The 20,486-nt window shown below is 36.6% G+C and overlaps 1 protein-coding gene across 2 annotated transcripts in view; it reads left to right on the forward strand.

Moving 5' to 3' along the window:
* The window catches only part of CWF19L2 (CWF19 like cell cycle control factor 2), a 59,865-nt gene extending 39,610 nt beyond the window's left edge, over positions 1-20,255 (forward strand). For both annotated transcript variants that reach the window (XM_041414727.1, XM_041414737.1), the window contains exons 13-18: positions 9,042-9,254; positions 10,784-10,900; positions 14,963-15,118; positions 16,452-16,532; positions 18,388-18,489; positions 19,405-20,255. In XM_041414727.1, coding sequence (XP_041270661.1) covers positions 9,042-9,254; positions 10,784-10,900; positions 14,963-15,118; positions 16,452-16,532; positions 18,388-18,489; positions 19,405-19,545 — 810 coding nt within the window. In that variant the 3' untranslated portion in view covers positions 19,546-20,255. The remainder of the gene's footprint in view (positions 1-9,041; positions 9,255-10,783; positions 10,901-14,962; positions 15,119-16,451; positions 16,533-18,387; positions 18,490-19,404) is intronic.
* Positions 20,256-20,486: the final 231 nt, after the last annotated feature.

A 20,486-nucleotide genomic window follows, 5' to 3' on the forward strand; every position in this document is an offset into this window, starting at 1 on the left:
CATTATGGGTATAAAAGGAATTAAAAGTCTAGTTCAGACACAGGACATTATTCCATAGAACTCTCAAACAAAAAGGAAGAGATCCCATCACAGGTATTGAGACAATAAATTCAGATGAAAGACAGGGCTGATGAAGGCAAAATGTTGATAATCTTGAAGCTGTGTGAGGCCATGACTGTACATATACAAGAGGCTGTTGATGCCTGATTTGAGAATTGTTGTGAGTCTGCAAACGTTGTCTCAGTGCTGGTGTGATTAAAAGGAGAATCAGAATTTTGGAGGTTATGAAAAAGGAGAATTTAACATTTTAAAGCATGTAGTGAACCCATCATGCGCCCATATCTTGAATGCTGCCCAAGCTGTTAAAGCATACCCTGTAATCAGGAGCACAGAGCAGTGGCCATTTGAAGAAAACCTAAGTAAACAAAATTTCTTCAGCTTGGGGGGAATGGGTGGATGGATAAGGGAAGGTAGGTGCTAGACTAGAACAATTAGCATAAAAGTTTAATAGAACGCAACTATTTTTGTTTCACATATGGGATGTGGCCACAGAACAGATAACACGAAGGAGTGGTTTGAGATTTTTTTTCAGTGAAGAAGGTAATTGTAGAACTTGTGTTGTAGTGCATGAAATGCAGTGGAGGCCTTGATTGTGAGTGGGAGCAAAAAAAGACATAGCAACTTAGTGAAATACAGTTTCATTGTTAAATATTAAATAGGGAGATCTAGATAGGTTTTGGCTCAGGATTTCCACAGTAAGTGCTGAGAGCTGCAAATGTGTAGAAGAGTCAATTTTATTGTCTCCCCCATATGTCTTAGCCTTTGCTGGAGATTGATTTTGCAACATAAAATAGTCACACTGGGTGAGAAAGCAGCTGTTTCATTCCAAAGGGTTTTTTCCTTTTTTTTTAAAAAAAAATTTTTTTGTTTGCTTTTTTGTTTTGTTTTTGTTTTCTTGTTTTATTTTTGTTTGGATTTTTGAAGGATAGAATTTGTTAATAATGTTACAAGAATGTATTGTGTTTCCTACTCTATACAAATACTTTATCGTAGTTTTGGAAGGCTCTGAATTCCTACTAACTTCAGTGAGCTTTGGATCAGATGCTAAGTAATGTGTTTCTTTTTTGTTACTGGGCAAAGACGTACTACATCAACTTGTTTTATTAGAACAAGTTTCTTAACTAACCTTTTAAGATTCAGCCATACTATATATTTACTGGCTAAGTGTATTGGAGCATATGCTCAAAGTAGATATTTTATCAAAGCAATGTCCATATTTTGATTTATGGTACTGTAGTCTTTCAGTCCTATGCAATGTCACATTTAGATTTTGAAGGTATCTTTGTTTGGCTTTCATAAAAAGAAGCATCTCAGATGCCAATTGTTCTTCTCCATTAAGATCTTAAATGCTTTTGGTAGGTTCTGTGCAGGTGATTCCCAGATCCTGTCACCACAAAATGTGATGGTCTTCGCCAGATGATGTTTGTTGCTTGATCTTAGGTTAAGAAACTGGCTCCTAGGCCTCCCTGAGGTTTCCATGTATTTCCATGTCTGTAGAATGCATTCTTATTCACAGTACAAGATCAGTGTTACCACTCATGTGTTGGCAGCAGTCTGAAAAATTTGTGTGTGATCTCACATATACTAGCTGGTTATGTACTTTATAAGCCTATACTACATGGAGCATCTGCATTATGATCTGGTGCTCAGTAAGTTAGTCTTCAAAATTCTTTCAGCTCTCCTCAGTGGTTTCAGCGAGGTGTTTTATTCCAGCAGGAAATGTAGCAAACAAACCACTTTTGCCAGTTTTAGTTTGATAACATAGTACACAAATTTGACACATACAAATTACTTTCTCTTTCTGCCTTCATTTGAGAAATGAAAAAATTATCAACAAAAATTAATCTGTCGTATTGCAGAGGAGTGGTGGGAGGAAACTGCTGCAAGTCTACAAATGATATCCTGCCTCGGATGGGAGACGGGAGATTGTGTCCCTTAAATTCTGTTCAACAATTTCAGTCATCTAATCACTATGAATTACCTAGGGCACTAGTATTTCCTTCAGAGATTTTCCCAGGGCTTCTGTCACTTTCCCAGACTATGCCCAAAAGAAACTTCCAGCCCCACAGCTGTTGAGGATGGAGGCAATAGGTGCTGCTCTCACAAATGGGAACAGAATGAGAACGACAGACCAGCATGTTTTCTGGCTTTTACACAGCTGAATGCTCTGCTCTAGATCAGTGTTACTTTCCTGATATTTACTGCTTTTAACAGTAGTTCAAATGAAATACAGGTTAGTTGTTATTGAAGATAATAACATAATTGCAGTTTTGTAGAGAGAGATGGGGATGTTGAAATAGAAGGGTATAATTCATGAAAGGATTTATTTTCTTGAATGGGACTTGGAAGAAATATCAGTACGTAGACCCAAAGTCTCTCTTCACGAAACCTCTGTCTAATCCCATTGGCAGATGAAAGTCTGTGTATTATCTCGTGCCAGGCTCCCACTCAGATTGACAGAATAAACATCTGCAGTGTTCAAGCCATACTTGTACTTATTAAATCTTTTTCCCACCTCTCCTTTTCTCAAGAGATCAACAAGATGAGATGGAGGCATTTTCCTGTCTCCTTGCTATTTGTTTACCTGTTGTGTCTTTGTTTTAAATTTTGATTCTGACTTATCATTGCCCTCTTGTCCATTCTTATTTTTGTAGTCATGGTGCTAAGACAGCCCTGCAGTGCTTGAGGCTTTTGCCTCCTATTCCCCTTCGGCCTCTGTTTGAAGGTGGCTGATGTGGGTGTCACTTACCTCAGCAGTTTGAATTGCTGCCTTTCCCACAGCTGTCCCATGCATGCTATCATGTAAAATTTATGAATACCATGAGAAAATCTTTAATTTACAGTGCTGAAAAAAAACCTTTTTAAAACCCAGCGCTAATCTTTTTGATATATGGAGAAAAAGCAGGCCTAGAGTTTGATTTGTTCATGTTTTGCTGTTATGGCTCAGTGACAAAACCATCCATTTAAATCACTATTTCTACTTTTTATTTTCTTCACCTTTGAAAGTGGTTTTGGTTCTCACTGTTGTAGAAGCATGACTTGAGGATATAAAGAAGTCAATAAAACATTTGAAAGCTGTTTTTTTCTGACATTTCTAGAGTACAAAATATGTGCGAAGTCTTAGATTTTCACTACTGATAGCTTCAAGTACCCTGTTTGTAGTTTCTTCAGCCTCTGACTGTTGTAAGTGGTTCAGTTTTCCCAAATTCATGCTGTTAAGACTTATGTAATCCTTTCACTCATGTCAGTAGATTCTTGTGGGTGTTTAGAGACTGATTCCTGGAACATAACCTCAAGAGAAATTACCTTGTATTTGTATGTATTAATTCTACTAAAGCTTTTTTTTCCTTTTTATATTTTACTTCAGGAAAGAGAGAACAATTAATTTGAGTAGTTCATCAGGAGATTTTAGTTTTTGCCAGAAATGAATTTTATTTTAAAATATGTGCAGTAATTCCTAAGAGGAATTCTGCAGTGAAAAATAAAATGCTTTATTAGTAATGCTGACCTTCCTTTATGGATTTAGCTGAGTGGTATTCTGGTATTATAGGTTTGCAAAAAGGAAATTTGCATGTTGGCTTTCCTTGCTTCTCTAAAAGTCTGTAAAATGGAAAATTACTTTCAGCCTAATCATTTTTGCTTGCTGTGCAAGTCTACCTGTTCACATTTTTGGATTTCTGTCATCATAAACCAAAATAATAGTCTTGAAAAAAACCTTGGAAGCTAAAGTGAAAAATGCAAAATGTTGCTGCTGCTGCTCCTGCTATTATGTAATGAAGCTTTTTCTTCTCCTTCTTCACATGGTGAAGCAATTTTAGCACAATATTTAATAGACATGATAAAGCCAGCAAAGCTCTGGTGCTCTGCTGCTTTTTACATTTGCTTCAAGATTATGTGCATGGTTTGTTGTAAAAAATTATTGCGATAACCCAAGAGAAATAATTTCCAGCACTTTGTTCTGCTACATGTCAATTCAATTCACTAAACAATCTTCTGTGTATGTTGTGTGGACACAAAATTAAACCTGTTTCTGCATTTGGAAACAAATCAACAACAGTGACAGCTGTATTAGGAAAGAAAACCAGGGAAGAGTAAGAACTGTGTAGATGTAGCCCATATGAAATTACTGCATAAGCATGTAGGATTCTACCAGAATTGTGTTAAAATTACACAATATGTTGCAATTTAAGACTTGTGCAGGACAGTCTTTCCTAGACATTAAAATTATGGCCAGGAATAACTGTAAAGTGAAGTGCTAATCAGAATTTTACAAGCAGAATTCTATGTCTGAAGGTATTTTTGTTTAGTTTACATTTTATGCCACTGACTTTATATAGTTTTGTCTGTCCTAATAACTACTTATAGCAAAATCTAGAGTTTTCATTTCATATAGCAGAAACAAAAAGGAGGCTGGTCCCTAGCCATTGAGCAGTCCTCTGTCATCTTTTTGCTTGACTTCTGCTGCTCAAAGATAATCCTGAGCTACCTTGCTCACCAGCATGACTTTTCTTGTCAGTGGCACAGGCCTTAAAAGAACTCTGTGCACTGATATATTAAAATCCTTTGATACTATGTGTTTCAAGTATTCTTTAATTCAGTGTGGTGGTAAGTTTTGAAAATGCCTATTCACTGAATTATATGATGAATTAAACCTACAAATTTAAATGTCTGTGTTCACAGGGGGACTGGAATTGTAAAAAGGTTTACATGATAAAATTCTGCCTTTGTTTGTCTTAAGCAAATACTATTTGAGATCGAAGAACTTTTCTGAGATGATTTTGTTGTTCAGAATAGGGGCTAAATGCTGAATAAATTTAAATGTGATGAGGTGTATTCTTATGTCACTCAGGTTTGTATTCTAAAATAATAGATTATTCTTCGTTGCAGCTTCCTGAAATACATTATGATACAACATTCCACAAATATTAGCTCTGTCATTTAAAGACGTCAGTGTTGCCATGACAATTTAAACCCATACTGATACATTTTATACAATCTATAGACTTTTTTTTTGACAAATTTTTCAAGCAGATGCACTTTTATTAGCTTATATGGAAGTAACTCCAGCTATGATTGTGTTAGCAAGGAAACGGGAAAAGCAGAAGTTCAATAGTTGCATACAAATTGGAGCAAGAAAATAAGCAGAAAAGAAACAGTACAAAAAAGCTGAAAATAACCCACACTGGAACCATGCAGGTATCTTTTGTTCCTCTGCTAATTGTGTTTAATAGAATTTCCCATTTCATCCACAAATTTCAAAGGAAATTTGAAGTGGGGGAAAAAAGTATACTTGAGGTATACAAGCATATTATACAAGCATAATCTCCATCATTAGGAATTCTGTCTCTTAAGGTTTCCTTTCAGTATCACAATGATACTAAATTCTTTAGCAGGGCTTTTTATTCAAAGGGGCCACCCAAAAAGCAAGTAGTAGCAGCAGAGGGAGCAATAAGAGACACAACGTGCAGTATGCTCAAGGTGGAGTGTGTAGGAAGCCAGCAGTGTATAAAACTACAGAGGTTTTACTGTGGAATAAGAAAAAAAGAATTGGTTTAAAATCAAGCTATGAGATATGGTTCCAGTGGCCTGAACATAGGTTGGCAGAAAAATGAGGCTGACCCTGGAGTGTACCTTGCACAGATTTGCAAGAGTTACTTCAGGAAGTAGCCCCATGCCATGGTGCCTGATGGCTTCACTAACATAGCAAATTAAAAAGGGCTTCAATTATTTAGTAAACAGAATGTTATATAATGAAATAATTCATGTAATTTATTCATATTATTCACGGTAATTATCATGATAAGGATTTAATCAGAAAATACAACACTGTAATTTTTCCCTCTCTCAAATCATTCTAATTTATGCATAGTCAGATGTTGATTTCTTTCTAAACTCCTGTGCTGAATGGTTAGAGATCTCACCCCTTTTCTTGTGTTTTAGCCACTTTTGCACTGTATTTGAGCTGTCCAAATGAAAGCCCAGAGGGCTCCTGAGAGAAGTTTGGATGCCTTCCCTGGCTGCTGTTTAAATGTTTGTGTATTACAGCCCTCTCTTGGCCAGGGCAAGCACAGTTCTGATTTTTCTCTGTTGGTTAAATGAAAACTGCATCCTGGTTGTGGGAAATCAGATGGACGGTAGCAATGACGTGGTTTTACAATTATGCTGTGAGATGTGGGAGGCCATGTCATTTTGCCTGGTGCTGAGTCCTAAAGCTGCCTTTGTGTCCTCTGGTTAATCGGTGCTCGCCAAAAGAGAAGGGAAAGCTGGAAAAAAAGAGGGTGTATATGAAGGAACAATGTGGCAGATAAGCCCAGAATAAAGAAAAGTGAAGCAGGAAAAAGAAGAATGGGGATTGTAGAGCTGAGCTGTCTTAGGAACATGTCAGCTTAGCACAGCTCTGGGCTTTGGCTAGTGTCTGGTAGAAAGAAGGACTTCAGGTGCATTGCCTTATAGGAACCTGAATTTCCTTTGTTAGCTTTAGGTGATTCAGTGATGTATTGTAGGACATCCCAACTGTAAACTAATAGATCAGAATGACTTCCTGCATCTTTCTGATCTCTGTGCAGCACCTGAGCAGCAAGGGCAATACCAAACAATATCAATCATGGCGAAAGAACTAAATACACAACATCCAAAATGCATTGGCTTTCGTATTTGGCAGGTGTGATGTTGCACCTATGATTCAGAACAGCAGCTTTCCAGCAACTCTAATACATCAGCACAGTTCCTTCTTTGGGTGTGTGCTAGCTCTGTCTTTTGTATGGAAGAATATATGTATGAAAGAAATTGGTTTTTAAATGATTACTTGCTTTCCTTCTGGCATTTTAGAGAACAATTTCTTCTTGTTCTTTTGATTCCCCTTTAACTTATTTTTGAGAGATTTAGTTATAGCCAAATAATGCAGTTGGCAGAACTCACTGGGCACCTTGTTGTACAAATAGAAGTATAAATATTTTAAAAGAGGGATGGAGCACCTCTCCTATGAAGACAGTCTGAGGGTTGGGGTCGTTCAGCCTGGAGAAGAGAAGGCTCCAAGGAGACCTTATAAAACCTTCCAGTACCTAAAGGGGGATTAGAAAAGAGACAGAGAGCAACTTTTCACACAGGCAGATACAGCAAGGGCTAATGGCCCCAAACAGAAAGAGGGTAGATTTAGTTCAGTTATTTGGAAGAAATTCCTTACTCTGAGGGAAATCAGGCACTAGGACAGGTTGCCCAGAGAAGTTGTGGATGCCCCCATCTCTAGAGCATCCAAGACCAGGCTGGATGGGGCCCTGAGCAGCTTGGCTTAGAGGAAGGTGTCTCTTTAAAGTCTCTTTCAACCTAAACCGTTGTATGGTTCTATGATCTGTTGGTCATGACTGTACCAGAAGAAACAAAATCTGGATTTTAGACAGCACCTACTTTATAAAAGTTGGCTACTTTATATGTAAGAATTTTGCTTTGGATCTCAGATATCATGTTGTATACAGTAATTTATCCATCTTGAAGAGAGGCATCTTCCAGGCTGTTTAATAAGATGAATATTAATTCTATCACAAGGAATTCTGTGGAGTATTTTGAAAAGTATTATTATTTAAAAGAAGTTGTGGAGGTTGTTTGTAACAAACCAGGAATTTCCATGATGACTTCTAAGTGCAAGCAGAACAGAGTAGTAATGGTATTCTGTGTTATGTATGATACTCCTGGTAGCCAGAATGTTGTGATTTCCACTCTTCCTTTCCTTTCTAGTCTGCCAACTGTCATGTTTCCTGTGTACTTTCATTCTCATGGCAGAATTTTTATTTAAATAAAAATCCCAAACTTAATGTTTAGTAATAACAAAATGCTGCTATTCTCTAAGCAGTGCTTTGGCTGCAGGTCTAACTTTACCTTATTAATGCTTTTATGACAGAAGAACAGAGACTTGATTTTAGACAGCCAAACCACTACATATTTTTTCTAAATCTCAGAAATCTCCTTATTCTGTTAAATGTAGAATTGCAGCAAGACAGAAGAAGAATGGAGTTAAACTCTTGACCTGTTGATTTTAGTCTGCAGTGGCTTCCAGTAGGAAATGCACATAAGAACTTAAGTGTATTATAGCTGAATAAAGTAATATTAAGGAGGCTCGTCCTCAGTTGTTTGATAAGAAGAGTACTGAGCATATTAAAACAAGGTTTTGGTCTGTGTTAGAGAACTGCAGTATTTGGGAGAAGCAAGAACTTTTTTCTTTTTGGGGGAAAGTTACTTATGTACTCTGTCCTTTTTTTTTTTTTAATATCATATTATCTACAGAAACTATGCCTGGGATATTTGGAAGTATTTCTTTAATTTGGAGACTGTGCTTCATTTATGATAGCCTGCCTTCCAAATGCCTTCAGTTAACATTAGTTCTTTTCTAGGGCTACCCTAGTCAGTATCCTAAAATATATTAAGATTTGTTGTGGTGTGCAACAGATGCACTCAGAAAGACTTAGTATTGAAGGCAAAGACTGGTTTCTTCCCAAAATGGCTTAGTCCTGTTCCCTTGGTAAGAATAAATGTTGGCATATTTTCACAGAATGTGAATATGAAGTGCAGAGTCATGGTCTAGTTATTTCACAAAAGATAATATAATGGTAGTTGTAAAAGGAGAGGAGGAGGAGACAGGAGGGGATAAAATATATGATATAAATGATATATGAAATTGTGCATCTCTTTAAAGATAGCTGAAGTTATGTCAAGATAATGTTGAAATACCTAGCCCTTAATTTGAAATGGAATATAGTAATATACTCTTCTCACTGCTGTCACATATCTGTATTTTAATATCTGTATATGACTGCTCTCAGGAGAGGTACCTGATGATTCTGTCTGCAGCAGATGCCATATGAAAAGAAGAAATGCTACTGCTTATGTATTTTGAGCTTTTTTCAAGGAAGGAAGCTCTTTTTCAAAGAGCTAAGTATTTTTTCTTGCTACTTTATAAATAAGTGCAATTTTTCTATATATCTTTTCAGCTCATGGAAAAAACAGACAGAGAGTACTACACTCTGGATGACATGTTTGTTTCCAAAGCAGCCAAGAGAGCACGCAGTGGGGAAGAGGAGGAAGTACAAAGAAGAAAAGCAATCCGTGAGCACCAGCAACTTGCTGCATGCATGGAAAAGTGCCCCTACTGCTTTGATAGCAGTGAACTTTCTAAACATCTTATTATTGCAATTGGCACCAAGGTAAGAAAATAGCAATTTAACACCAGTGTAGAAATAAAAAAGAAATTATGTTAGAGTGTTTAAAATGAGGAACAAAATTGCTTATATCGAAGGATTTATTGTTCTGCATCTTACTTTCCTTGCTCTTTCAGTTGATTCCGCAAATTCATCAAGGGTGAGGAGGAAAAAGATATAAATCTGTCATGAATTTTAAAGCTAATCTTTGATGTCAGGACTTCATGTTCGTAGAAGACAAGAGTAATAATGAAAGATCTCAGCGCAGAGATTAGACTGTTGGTGGATTTGAGGAAGATTAAATCACACTTCACTGAAGGAAATTTGAACTGGTGAAGAACTGTGTCTTGATACCAAAGAAAACTAAGTGGGGAATTCAGTTTTTAAGCTTAGAATTCTTTGAAATAGAAAGAAGTTTGGTTTGGAAACCTTTCTGGTTCTGTTAATGCTTTTAAAAGTTGCATAAATATTTGGATTTATAACATCTGAAATGCTTAAATGTAGCGTTTTTTGTAGGGTTTTTTTACTACAGTTTTCATTTACAAGTGATGATTTCATTTGATCTGAAACTCTTTATAGGTAAAGAGTTACACAGCTGGTACAGGTATACAGAATTATACAGCTGAGAGGTATGCAGCTGATACAGTGCTGTGTTTTGGATTTAGGATGAGTGTAATGTTAAAAAGACACTGATGTTTTTAGTTGTCGCTAAGTAGTGCTCAGGAACTTTTCTGCTTCTTATACTGCCCAACCATTGAGAAAGTGGTGGGGGCACAAGGAGTTGAGAGGGGACATGGCAGGACAGCTGGCCCTAACTGGCTTTAGGGATATTCCAGACCATATGATACCATGCTCAGTGGATAAACTTGGGGGAAAGTCGGCCAGGGGCCAGTGCTTGGGAAGTGGCTGGGCAACAGTGGGTGGGTGGTGAGCAATTGATTGTGCATCACTTGGTTTGTACATTGTTGTTGTTGTTGTTAGTATCATCATCGTCATTTAATTTCCTATGCTTTTAAACTGTCTTTATCTCAACCCACAAATTCTACGTTTTTTCTTGATTCTCTCCCACTTATCCCACTGGGAACAGGGAGTGAGTGAACAATTGTGTGATGTCTAGCTGCCTGCCAGGTTAAACTATGACATGGAGTATGCATTAGATCTATATCTATGTCTATATAGATATAGATACATGTACATTTTATTAAAAATGCATACAGACATGTATCCATATTAAAAAATACTGGACTGCACTAAACAGTGTGATTGCATAGCAGTTATGATAGCAGTTGCTTTATAAGGGTGATATTAATGCCTTGGTGGTGGAACTGCTCTCTGGATACTACTGGTTGGTTTGATCTACTGGTGGACAATGGGCCCTTTTAAAAAGCACTAAAATTGCTAATACCTTGCTGTAGTTAATAGCTAATGGCTTCTTTTGTTTGAATTTAACAAATGGTGAATTTTTTAGCCTCAGCAATGGGAAGGTTTTTAATACTGGAAAACTGGGCACTTGAGTTTTTGTTTGTTTTTCCTAGGTGTACTTGTCTCTACCAAGCAGCCAGTCCCTTACGGAAGGTCACTGCCTGATAGCCCCTCTACAGCACCATACTGCAGCCACTCTTTTGGATGAAGACATCTGGGAAGAAATCCAGGTCTGCTGAGAAACTGTCTCCTGTTCTAACCCTTTTCTAAAATAATTTTCTTGTGGATAATAACATTCTTGTCATAAGTACATATTTTCATAATTTGCAGTCTGGCAGCTCTGTTCTGATTCCACTAAGGGGCAGAACCTTCTCACATTAGGGATGAAAATTAGTGGTCAAATATTAACAGGAAAGAGAGGCAGGGTAAATACTGAAGCAAATTTTCAATTTATAAGCAGTAGAAGAAGTTTCCTGGAATGCTGCAGAATGTGCATCCTTGGAGGTCTTTGAAACCATGTTAGAGGAATGTCTATTGGAAATGAAGAAGGTACAGCTGATCCCTTACAGAAAATAGAATAACTGGCTTTATAGGATTCTCTTGGGAGTTCCAAGGAAAAGAAAAGAATTGTCAGAGCAGGCAGAACATTTAAAATTAAATACAAATATGTTGTTTACATATCTTCAGTTTTTTAATCTGTTTTTGGGTAGATATTAATTAAAAGAGTAATACCTTACTCTTAAAATCAATGAGATCCCTGTTTAAGTCAAATTTTCTGTCTTTTTTGAAGAGAATTATTAAAATAAAGCACCAAGCATGATGGGTTGTGCTTTACAAGTTTCTTATGAAGACATTTTGAAGATTTTGAGTTTTGTTTTCTTTGGAGATGGAAAATCAAGGGAGGGATGTAACAAGCTTCTGCCTAAGAGATTGACTGTGTTTTCAATACCCTATCCTGCCATCACGATTATTACAAGGGGAAAACAATTTGCCACCGCTTATATTGAAATATTGGAGACTATATCAGACTAGAGAAAGGTTTCATTGTTGTAGCTGCTGAGATTTAAAACCAGCATAATTTATAAGTTTGTAATAATGTAACTTTGGTCTTGCCTCAAGTCTGGCAGATGGATTCTCTGACTTTTCAAATTTGCCCCCCACATTGATTCTCATGTCTGATGTTGTTTCGTATAGTAAATTATGCTCCCTTCTAACCAGAAAGAAAAGGAGTTCTCTTGCATATGACAGAAATGCTTAAGAAAGTTGATAAGAAACAAATAAGTGCAACAAGTTGGATCAGGAGGAACAAAAGAGCATGCGGAAAAGTGATAAGTGTGTTTATCCTCAATCTTCTATTTACCCCAAACTCTTAACTAAACAATTACAAATTTTAAATTGTATGAGAAAGAAAATAGCATAATGAAAAGATAAGCAAATGCAGTCCCTGTCTTCAACAGTAGTCTTTTACTTGTTAGAAAAGGCATCTAGTTGATAAAACCATTATCCTTTGATCCTGTGAATATATTCATAGACAAAATATAGTTATTCTTAGATATTTCTTTGCAGTGAAATGTCTAAGGAAGAAGTCTGGAAAATGTTAGGAAGAGTATAAGCAGACAGCCAATGACTAAACTAACTTTCTGATGCAAGAGAAATATTTTTTATTACTTTTGAAGGGAAAAAAAATTGCCACACTTTAAGTATTCACAAAATGTTGTGTGAAGTATGAGTTTTAGCTAGCTATTTTTGCGGGCTTTTTTTTTTTTTTTTAGGATGTATTGGAGTAAAGCAAAAAGAGTTCCTTTATGCTGTATGCCTTCAAGCTCTTGAATTTAATGTATTGTGTAGTTTAGACACTGATGTGCTCACTTGCCAAAGCAAATATGCATGGAATATTTTTAGTGTGAAAAGATACAAATCTTTACACATTCTGTGTTGACTGAACTGTTGCTTGTATTAATGTTGTGTGCATCCAAGCATAAACCAAGCCTTCTTATTTCCCCTTATGGATGGCTTTCTCCTTTCCAGTGTTAATTATTCTTGATGCTTTGGCCTGCTCAGAATTTGGAGGAAAAGTCCAATGTGTTTTAAAACAAGAAAATGCAACGGGGGAAAGTTAGCTAACATCTGCTGATACTCTAGGCTTTTTTGGTGGATTTGTATTTCAGCTGATACTGCAGGGTAGCAGCTGTAAGTCATAGTCTTTCTCAGCTTTTGCTATCTCACCACATTGCTTGCTTCAGTGTGTTTCAGAAGTAGTGTTCTGATGGCTGGAGTGACAAGGAGAAGACAAAAGCTGTTAATCTAGAGTAGCCTGTCACTCTGCACTGGAGAGTCCCATATGCCTCATGGAACACTGGGCAGTGTCTTCTGGCTGTAATTCATCAGTTTCTTTAGGGCAATGATGGTAGCATTCTCCTGTCACAGCACGGAGCAACTCATTAGTGAGGAAAAATTCAGGGCACAAGGGCCTGCTTTGAAGAGCTTAAATGCCTAGTTTAGATATATATTTGGCCATGTTTCTTAGACTTTTAGTTTGATTAATACTGAGCAAGATGGCAAAAGGATGGAGAGCTCAATTTGTAGTCCTGTTGCATTGAAAACCTGGTAGTGATTTGTTTTCCTTTTATTTTACTTCAGTACTTGCTGATGTTTCTGATGTGTATTTTTTTATGTATGTTTGAATTATCAAGTATCCATTTACATTAAAATAAGGAACCTTAAACCTTTAGATGGGATTTGCATTTTAATGGTGCTGTTTGTACTTCTGAGCATTGTTAATTGGGAAAAAATACCAGTGCAAAAAGGACTACCTATGAATTATCTTAGGGTTATGGTACCTTGGTCTATGAGGCTCCTACAGTTTCAGTGATTTCTTGGCTTACACTTGGAAATTGTTATAGAAGCACATGTAAGACAAAAATCTTCATTTTTAAAAAGCATTTTTCCAGGTCTTGAGATAATTTCAGAAACATTCACCCTATCAGAAAATTAGATCTTGTGTGCACTTGAAAATGAATTTGAATGACTCTCAGAAATCATCCCTTGTTCTTGATAATTTGTTCATCATCTGAACATTTTAAGCTATAGAATGATGCTTTTGCATATCTTGGATGCAATTGCCAACTGTCAAGAGCCGGGGAACAGCCAGAGCCAGCTGCTGTGCAGGAAAGCAAGTTCAAGGTGGTGGGCAAGGCAGGTGGGGGAGGTCATCTCATTGACAAGGTACACTCCCATGGTACCAGGCCAGGAGTGTTGCTGTGGAAGTAGGCAAGGTCATCCATGGCTCCTTGATGCCAGGCAGGTTTACAGTGATGACTTAGGTCTGAGATGAAGTCAGGGCCAAGAACTGCTACGTACCTGGCTGGGCAAGGACCAAAACAGACAACCTGGACTTAATTACAGCTCCTGAGTGACAGGGGGCCAGGTCCACACTTCTCGCCTCTTTAATAACTCTTTAATACTCCATCTCTTTCTGCTGGACCCGATCCAGTTCACAACTGAAGTGCATCAGAGCTTCCCACCACATAGGCAGCCAGAGCCTCAGCAGGTCTGGCCCAGCCCCTGCAGTGCCTCTTGGGTGTGTGCAGGACCCTGACGCTGGAACTAGCATAATTGTTAACTGAAATACACTTTGAGTAGGTGCAGCACCTCCTCCCTGTGACAGGGAACCGGTAAATGTAGCTTGAGGCCACATGTAGTATTACATTTGGTTTGCTTCCATACAGTGAAGATGGCGGATTTATTTTGTGAGGCAATTATTAATATTTTACTTAAAGATCAAGCATGCCTAGTAAAAATACTTCCCTTTTCTAATTTTTTTTTTCTTTTTTTTTTTTTTTGGTTGAACTGTATAATTGGAAAGAGTAGTAAAAGGGTAATTGTAACTATAGTCAGTAAAAGGTCGTTACCTTCTTAGGAATTGCAAGCTTGGGACCTACTGTTAAAGCCATGTTGTTTTATGGAGCACTGCAGTTAAGAAATTCAACACAGTTTCAATTTCAGCTGTAAAAATATGTGGTATTTATTAAAACTAAGTTTGTAGTGTTAATTACATTGTGTGTTTCAAAATAGTTTCCTAGATTTCCTATGTTTTTGTCATAGGAAATATAGTTAATCTTAAATATTTTAAATCTTAAAAGTAAATAATACATAATTTTCCTGGTATGATTGCTGCTATTTTCCATTTTATTGTTAGTTTATTACCAATATAATATGCTAGTGAAATAATACATTATATCTGAAAGTTCTGCAAAGTCAGTTTAAATAACACAATTTTTGCCTTTAAACAGACGTTCCGAAATGCATTGGTGAAAATGTTTGAAGCTAAAGACTTGGACTGTGTGTTCCTAGAAACAAACATGAGTATGAAGAAGAGGTATCATATGGTGTATGAATGCATTCCTCTTCCAAAAGAAGTAGGAGATATGGCTCCAATCTACTTTAAGGTACATAAAAATGGTTTTGTTTATGAAGTCATTTTAATGATTATATCATAATTCATCTATTTCTTGAAAAAATTTGATATTCAAGTGCTATTTTTGAAAAGATGTATTCTTTGATTCTGCTTCTGGATCCATTCTTTGCTAGTATTCCTTGATCGTAAAATAAGTGGTGTGATATAATTCAGTTTTTCAAGTTGCCAGTAGAAGAGCTGTTTTTCACTGTGCATTTGTCCCAAGTCTGACTGCACTGAAAATACTAGAAGAAGATGAGAGAATTTTAGTCTCTTGAAGTGCTTTAAGGATTGCAGTACTTCTTACTTGAGTCCTGTAGTATGAACTTAAAGCACAATACTTGTGCCTTGGCAAGCATTAAATGAGAAAGTAATGGTACCTATTTTAAGAAATATCAATGTAGATATTGTTTAATCGCCATTTTATTTCAGTAAACCCAAATTTTACACATGTCTTAGGCCTCTGATGAACATTCTACAGCGGGATAAATATTTCTTCTGCAGCTTTTGTGGTCTCTTTGCCCTGACTCTTTAAGAAAACGTTCATTGAGGCTTCTGACTGGAACTGAGTCCTTTCAGCTTTCAGCAACTGGCTCATTATTTGCCTTTTATAAGTAAATTATTTTATTTGATTTTTGAAATACTATTTATGCTTTCTGGAAATAATGTGATTAGGTTTTGATGAAGCGGGGCAGCAGTATGGTGAGCAACAATACAGTAACTTTTACCACATTTGAAACCCTCCATCTGTCAGATCTGACTGCTGTGCTTCAAGTGTTGGTAAAACTTGTGTTTTCTTTGAATACTCAAGGAAAGAGAAAGAACAAGATTTAATGCAATGTCATTTATTTTGGAAGTATCTACCATTAAAATGCACTGCAAATGAAATTTAAAGGTACCTACCCTACAATATACCCAATTCCATACTATGGGGAAGAGAGTTGGCTTTGGTTTTTAAGAGCAATCATCCTACTAATCTGGATTCTTCTTTTAGTGTTTAAAATAGAAAGACGGCTGATTTAGTGTAATGAATTCATAAGAGATTTTGTATGGGGTGAGTAAAAAGAGAATGTGACCTTTTATTTGAAACTTATGTCAAGCAAAACTTAAAATAAAAAAGAAACAGAATCTGAATTGTGTGGGTCTGAAGATACTATATAATGTCTTTATAAAGTAGCTTGTGAAAATGAGACAGGTTACCAAAAATACAGTAACTTTGTTAGGAAGTTATTGTTACTTGCCCTGCTACAATGTACTTCACTGCAGTTAGTTCTTTATTTGCTGTATGAAGGACTGTTTGACCTTTAGATAAAATAATTTTACAGAAAGCTATAATGGAGTCTGATGAAGAGTGGTCCATGAACAAGAAGTTAATTGATCTTTCTTCAAAAGACATTCGGAAATCTGTAAGTAATAAAGTATTTTGTGTCCTGAATTTATCATCAAATTCTTCTAACATTTTTCCATTATTAACTGTTTCAAAGAGAGAAGAAAGGGAACACAATTAGATTAGTGCATCAGAAGATGGCATAGGTATGAGGAGAATTACCAGTCTGCACTCTTAACTGACATGAGGGAAAAGACTCCCATTTATTTCAACAATTGGTGGACTAAGCTGCCAGCATTAGTTGAGAACAAAGCTGACACTTTGAGGACATGTACTGGCATAATATTCTTGATTAACTTTAAGAATTAAGGTAGATCAAAGATTTGCAAATTACTTTCCTGGAACAAATATGATTTGTCCTTTTCATTAACCTATAACAGCTGTTTGCGTTGCTAAGTTTATGAAGTGAAAACATAAATAGCATTATGAATCTTTTTTTTGTAAAACAAGGGAACAGTACCTTCTCTGTCTCCTGGATACTGAGATGAAACATCTTTATATAAACAAATCTTAAAGGAATAATGCTGGATCGGTGAGGTTCAGAGATTGTTCTGTCATTTTAATATTGAGGTGGAAGATGTGTGTTATATAGCCATACATTTTTGTGACTATTATGTATTTATTGAAGATAGGCCAGTTTTCAGATTAAGTCAGGACAGTTCTTTACATTAATACAATGTATCTGAACATAAATTGTTACATAGTTCTGTGATTTTAACATTATTGTTGGGTAAGAAATGCCTGTAGGCTTCAGGAAGATCAGAGAGTGTGGCTTAGAGACTGAGCTGAGATTTGGGCATTTGGAGAGTTGTATTGGGAGATGGTGGTACCTGGCTGGAAGGTCAGACATGGCTGAGACATCACCTAATGGGTGGATTGTGTGCAGAAATTGTGAGAAATAAGACAAAGCTGACCTTTTCTTTAAGATGTCACCCACCAACCCATTTTTCCTTATTTAATGATTTTTTAAAAGTCCATTTAAAGTGTTAAAAGTTTCTTGCTATGCTACATTGCCCCCTGTATTAAATCTTAATTATTTTTAAAGTCAGTATTTCAAGCAATATATGGAACACGCCTCCTGAAAATTGTATGGTTATTTGGACTGTAGCAGAGGAAATGCTTATGAATTGGAGGCTTTGTAAATCTTACCAGTACAGAAATGTCTTCTGCAATTAAAGGAGTGAAAAATAACTTGTCGCAGTGAAACAGCAGAAATTACTTGCAGTACTGTAGCAATAAATGGATCCACTTCTGTTAGATGGAGAGTCTTTTGTTGTGGCAGATATCCAGCATCTCCCCTGCAGGCTGACAGAATTATTGTTTGATTTGGCAAGCTAAGGATGATATCTGTCCATTCACCTAGAGGGGGTTTCTGGTAATTTTTTGTCCTTCCTCCTGAGTGTCAATTTTTTTCACTGGGTAAATATTTCCTATTACCATAGGAATGTTGTCCAAAGTCAACATCTTTAATAAATGTAGCTTGCTTGCTAGTGGTTGTTTTAAAATTTCTGTTCAACTTACGTAATTCAGAGATGTGGAGTCAGGGAGGCATTTGCCCGCTGTGCACACTGCTGCCTGGTGTCCCCATCTCTTACCTGCTATTCCTGCTGTGGCCTCTGGAGGTTCTGCCACCCAGTCACCCTCTCTTCAGTGGCTTTGTCCAGTTGCTGTATATTGTTCTTTTCCTTTACCTGTTTGCTTTACTGTTTCTCTGTTGCAGTTTTATCCTACATGTAGTTGGTTTGGGAAGTAGTTTAAAATAAAACGTGATACTGTCAACTCCAAAACCATGTTCAAATTAGTTCTCCTGTGGGGAGGTTGACTAAATGGCAGCAATGTTTGCTAAATATCTGAAAATGTGGTTTTGTATGTAGGTTCCTAAAGGGTTGCCATACTTTTCTGTGGACTTTGGCCTTCAGGGAGGATTTGCTCACGTGATTGAAGATCAACACAATTTCCCTCATTACTTTGGAAAGGTATTGTTATGTAAAAGATTAATTTACCAATTATAGTCTGTTTTGGAAAACTTAAGTAATTAAACCAAGATGCTGCCAGAACAGTTACTTTGATGTACCCTATCTGAGTTTATTATCTGTCTTTTCTTGATGAGTCATTGTAACTTGGCTTGTTGAAAGAAGCAGTTGATTTTTTTCACTAGCTGACACTGAGACTGTGATTCTAAATTGGTGTTTCTTTCAATTTGATCAGAACTGCTGATATTTGAAATTATGGGTATATAATCTTTAGATGGAAGGTACTTGCATCTACTTCAGAATTTTCATGGCCATAGTATTGATACATAGGTGCACTGACACCTGCTTGTATAAATTAGTGTGCATACACATACAGACTTATAGACAACTCCTTCTAAAATCCTCGTGTGGTTAAATTGCTACTCATGGTATGTATAATGTAAAATGTTTATTACAGGGATAGTATATTACAGTTTATTACAGGGAGAGCTGTAATAAACTCTTCCTTTCTTTACTGTGTCACAGAAAACATTTCTTTGAAAGAGCCAGTGTTGCAAAAAAATGAGAGAAATTGGGGGAGAAATATAACACTGGAAACAGCAAAGTGAGCAACCTTCCTTCTCTGAACTTACCTTAATCACAAATGCACTAATGCTTTAACATTCTTGCAATGTTAGGGTATTTAAGCAGTACATCAGTGTGCTGTGCTTACAAGAATTTTGCTGAGGCAACCATCTAACAATTGCAGTTCTATGTTTAAATCAGTATATTTTTCAGAACTTCAAGTTTTAATTAGCTCTTGAAAATGGACAATCTCATAATTTGAAAATACGTATTTCTTTATTCTGTGATAAGAAAGTGTTAAGTAATATGGTAATTTTGCATTTATCATTATCTGTCTTACTTTTACTTGCAAAGGAAATTATTGGTGGCATGTTGGACTTGGAACCGCGGCTCTGGAGAAAAGGAATCAGACAGAACTTTGAGGAGCAGCGGAAAAAGGTGTTGCAGTTTGCACAGTGGTGGAAACCATATGACTTCACCAAAAAGAAAGAATGAGAACAACCTGGAGTCAAGGACTATATAAGCCATTAATTACTCTAAAGGACACTTCAAATGCTAGGAATAACACCAATGTGTTATGTGTGGCTAATATATTTTAAAATATAGGATATTTGTTAATTGCTGATGATCTGTTTCTGTTTTGGACATTGGATCACATGTACCTGCAAGCATAAAAAACCAGATTTGTACAGTGAGTTTAGTTTTTCCTTTTTCAGCTGAGCCAAAAGGATAATATCCATGTGGCCGTTTGAGTTCTTAAAAATGTAACTTTTGCTTTTGGAGTTTTTATAATCTTTGAGACAGCTGATATTTTTTATATTGTATTAAGCCAGTGTTTAATTATCATGGTGAACTTTTGTCAAAAATGGTGTACATTTTAAGAACATTTTGATTAATACAAATACATTGCCACAGAAGGAAATTATACAGAAAATAGTCTTCTGATTTTGTGTCCTTGTGGTCTTTAAATGGAGGTCATTGCAGCAACACAAACATTCACGAAGAATGTGATTGATAAACCTGCTGTTGGCCCCCTGCACAGGAATGAATACAATTTTTTGTACTTTCTTTCAATATGAAGTAGTGTTTTTCAAGCACAAAGGATAATGAGACAGTCCACAGCTGATGACAAATGACAGCTTTAATAGCAACAGTTACCTTTGGTAGCAGTGAAAAAAGAATCTCAAGGGAAAACGCTCTCTGATGGCCAGCAAAGAAGAAAATCATCACAGGGATCTCCCCAGATGACTCTTCTCCCCTGGATGTCCCCTCTCATGCCACAGGTGGTTTTTGGTAATACTTTGCCCTAATAGTTTTCATCAAGACCAGCTCAAAATCCCTGCTTGTTTTTCCAGCTTGTGATACTGGTGGAAGCACACTCTGACCAGAGGCAAGAGTTGTGTGTTAATTGATTGTTAAGCATCGATGTCACCAGG

The sequence above is a fragment of the Onychostruthus taczanowskii genome, unplaced genomic scaffold (assembly GCF_017590055.1).
Source record: "Onychostruthus taczanowskii isolate IOZ18803 unplaced genomic scaffold, ASM1759005v1 scaffold105, whole genome shotgun sequence".
Taxonomy (NCBI): domain Eukaryota; kingdom Metazoa; phylum Chordata; class Aves; order Passeriformes; family Passeridae; genus Onychostruthus; species Onychostruthus taczanowskii.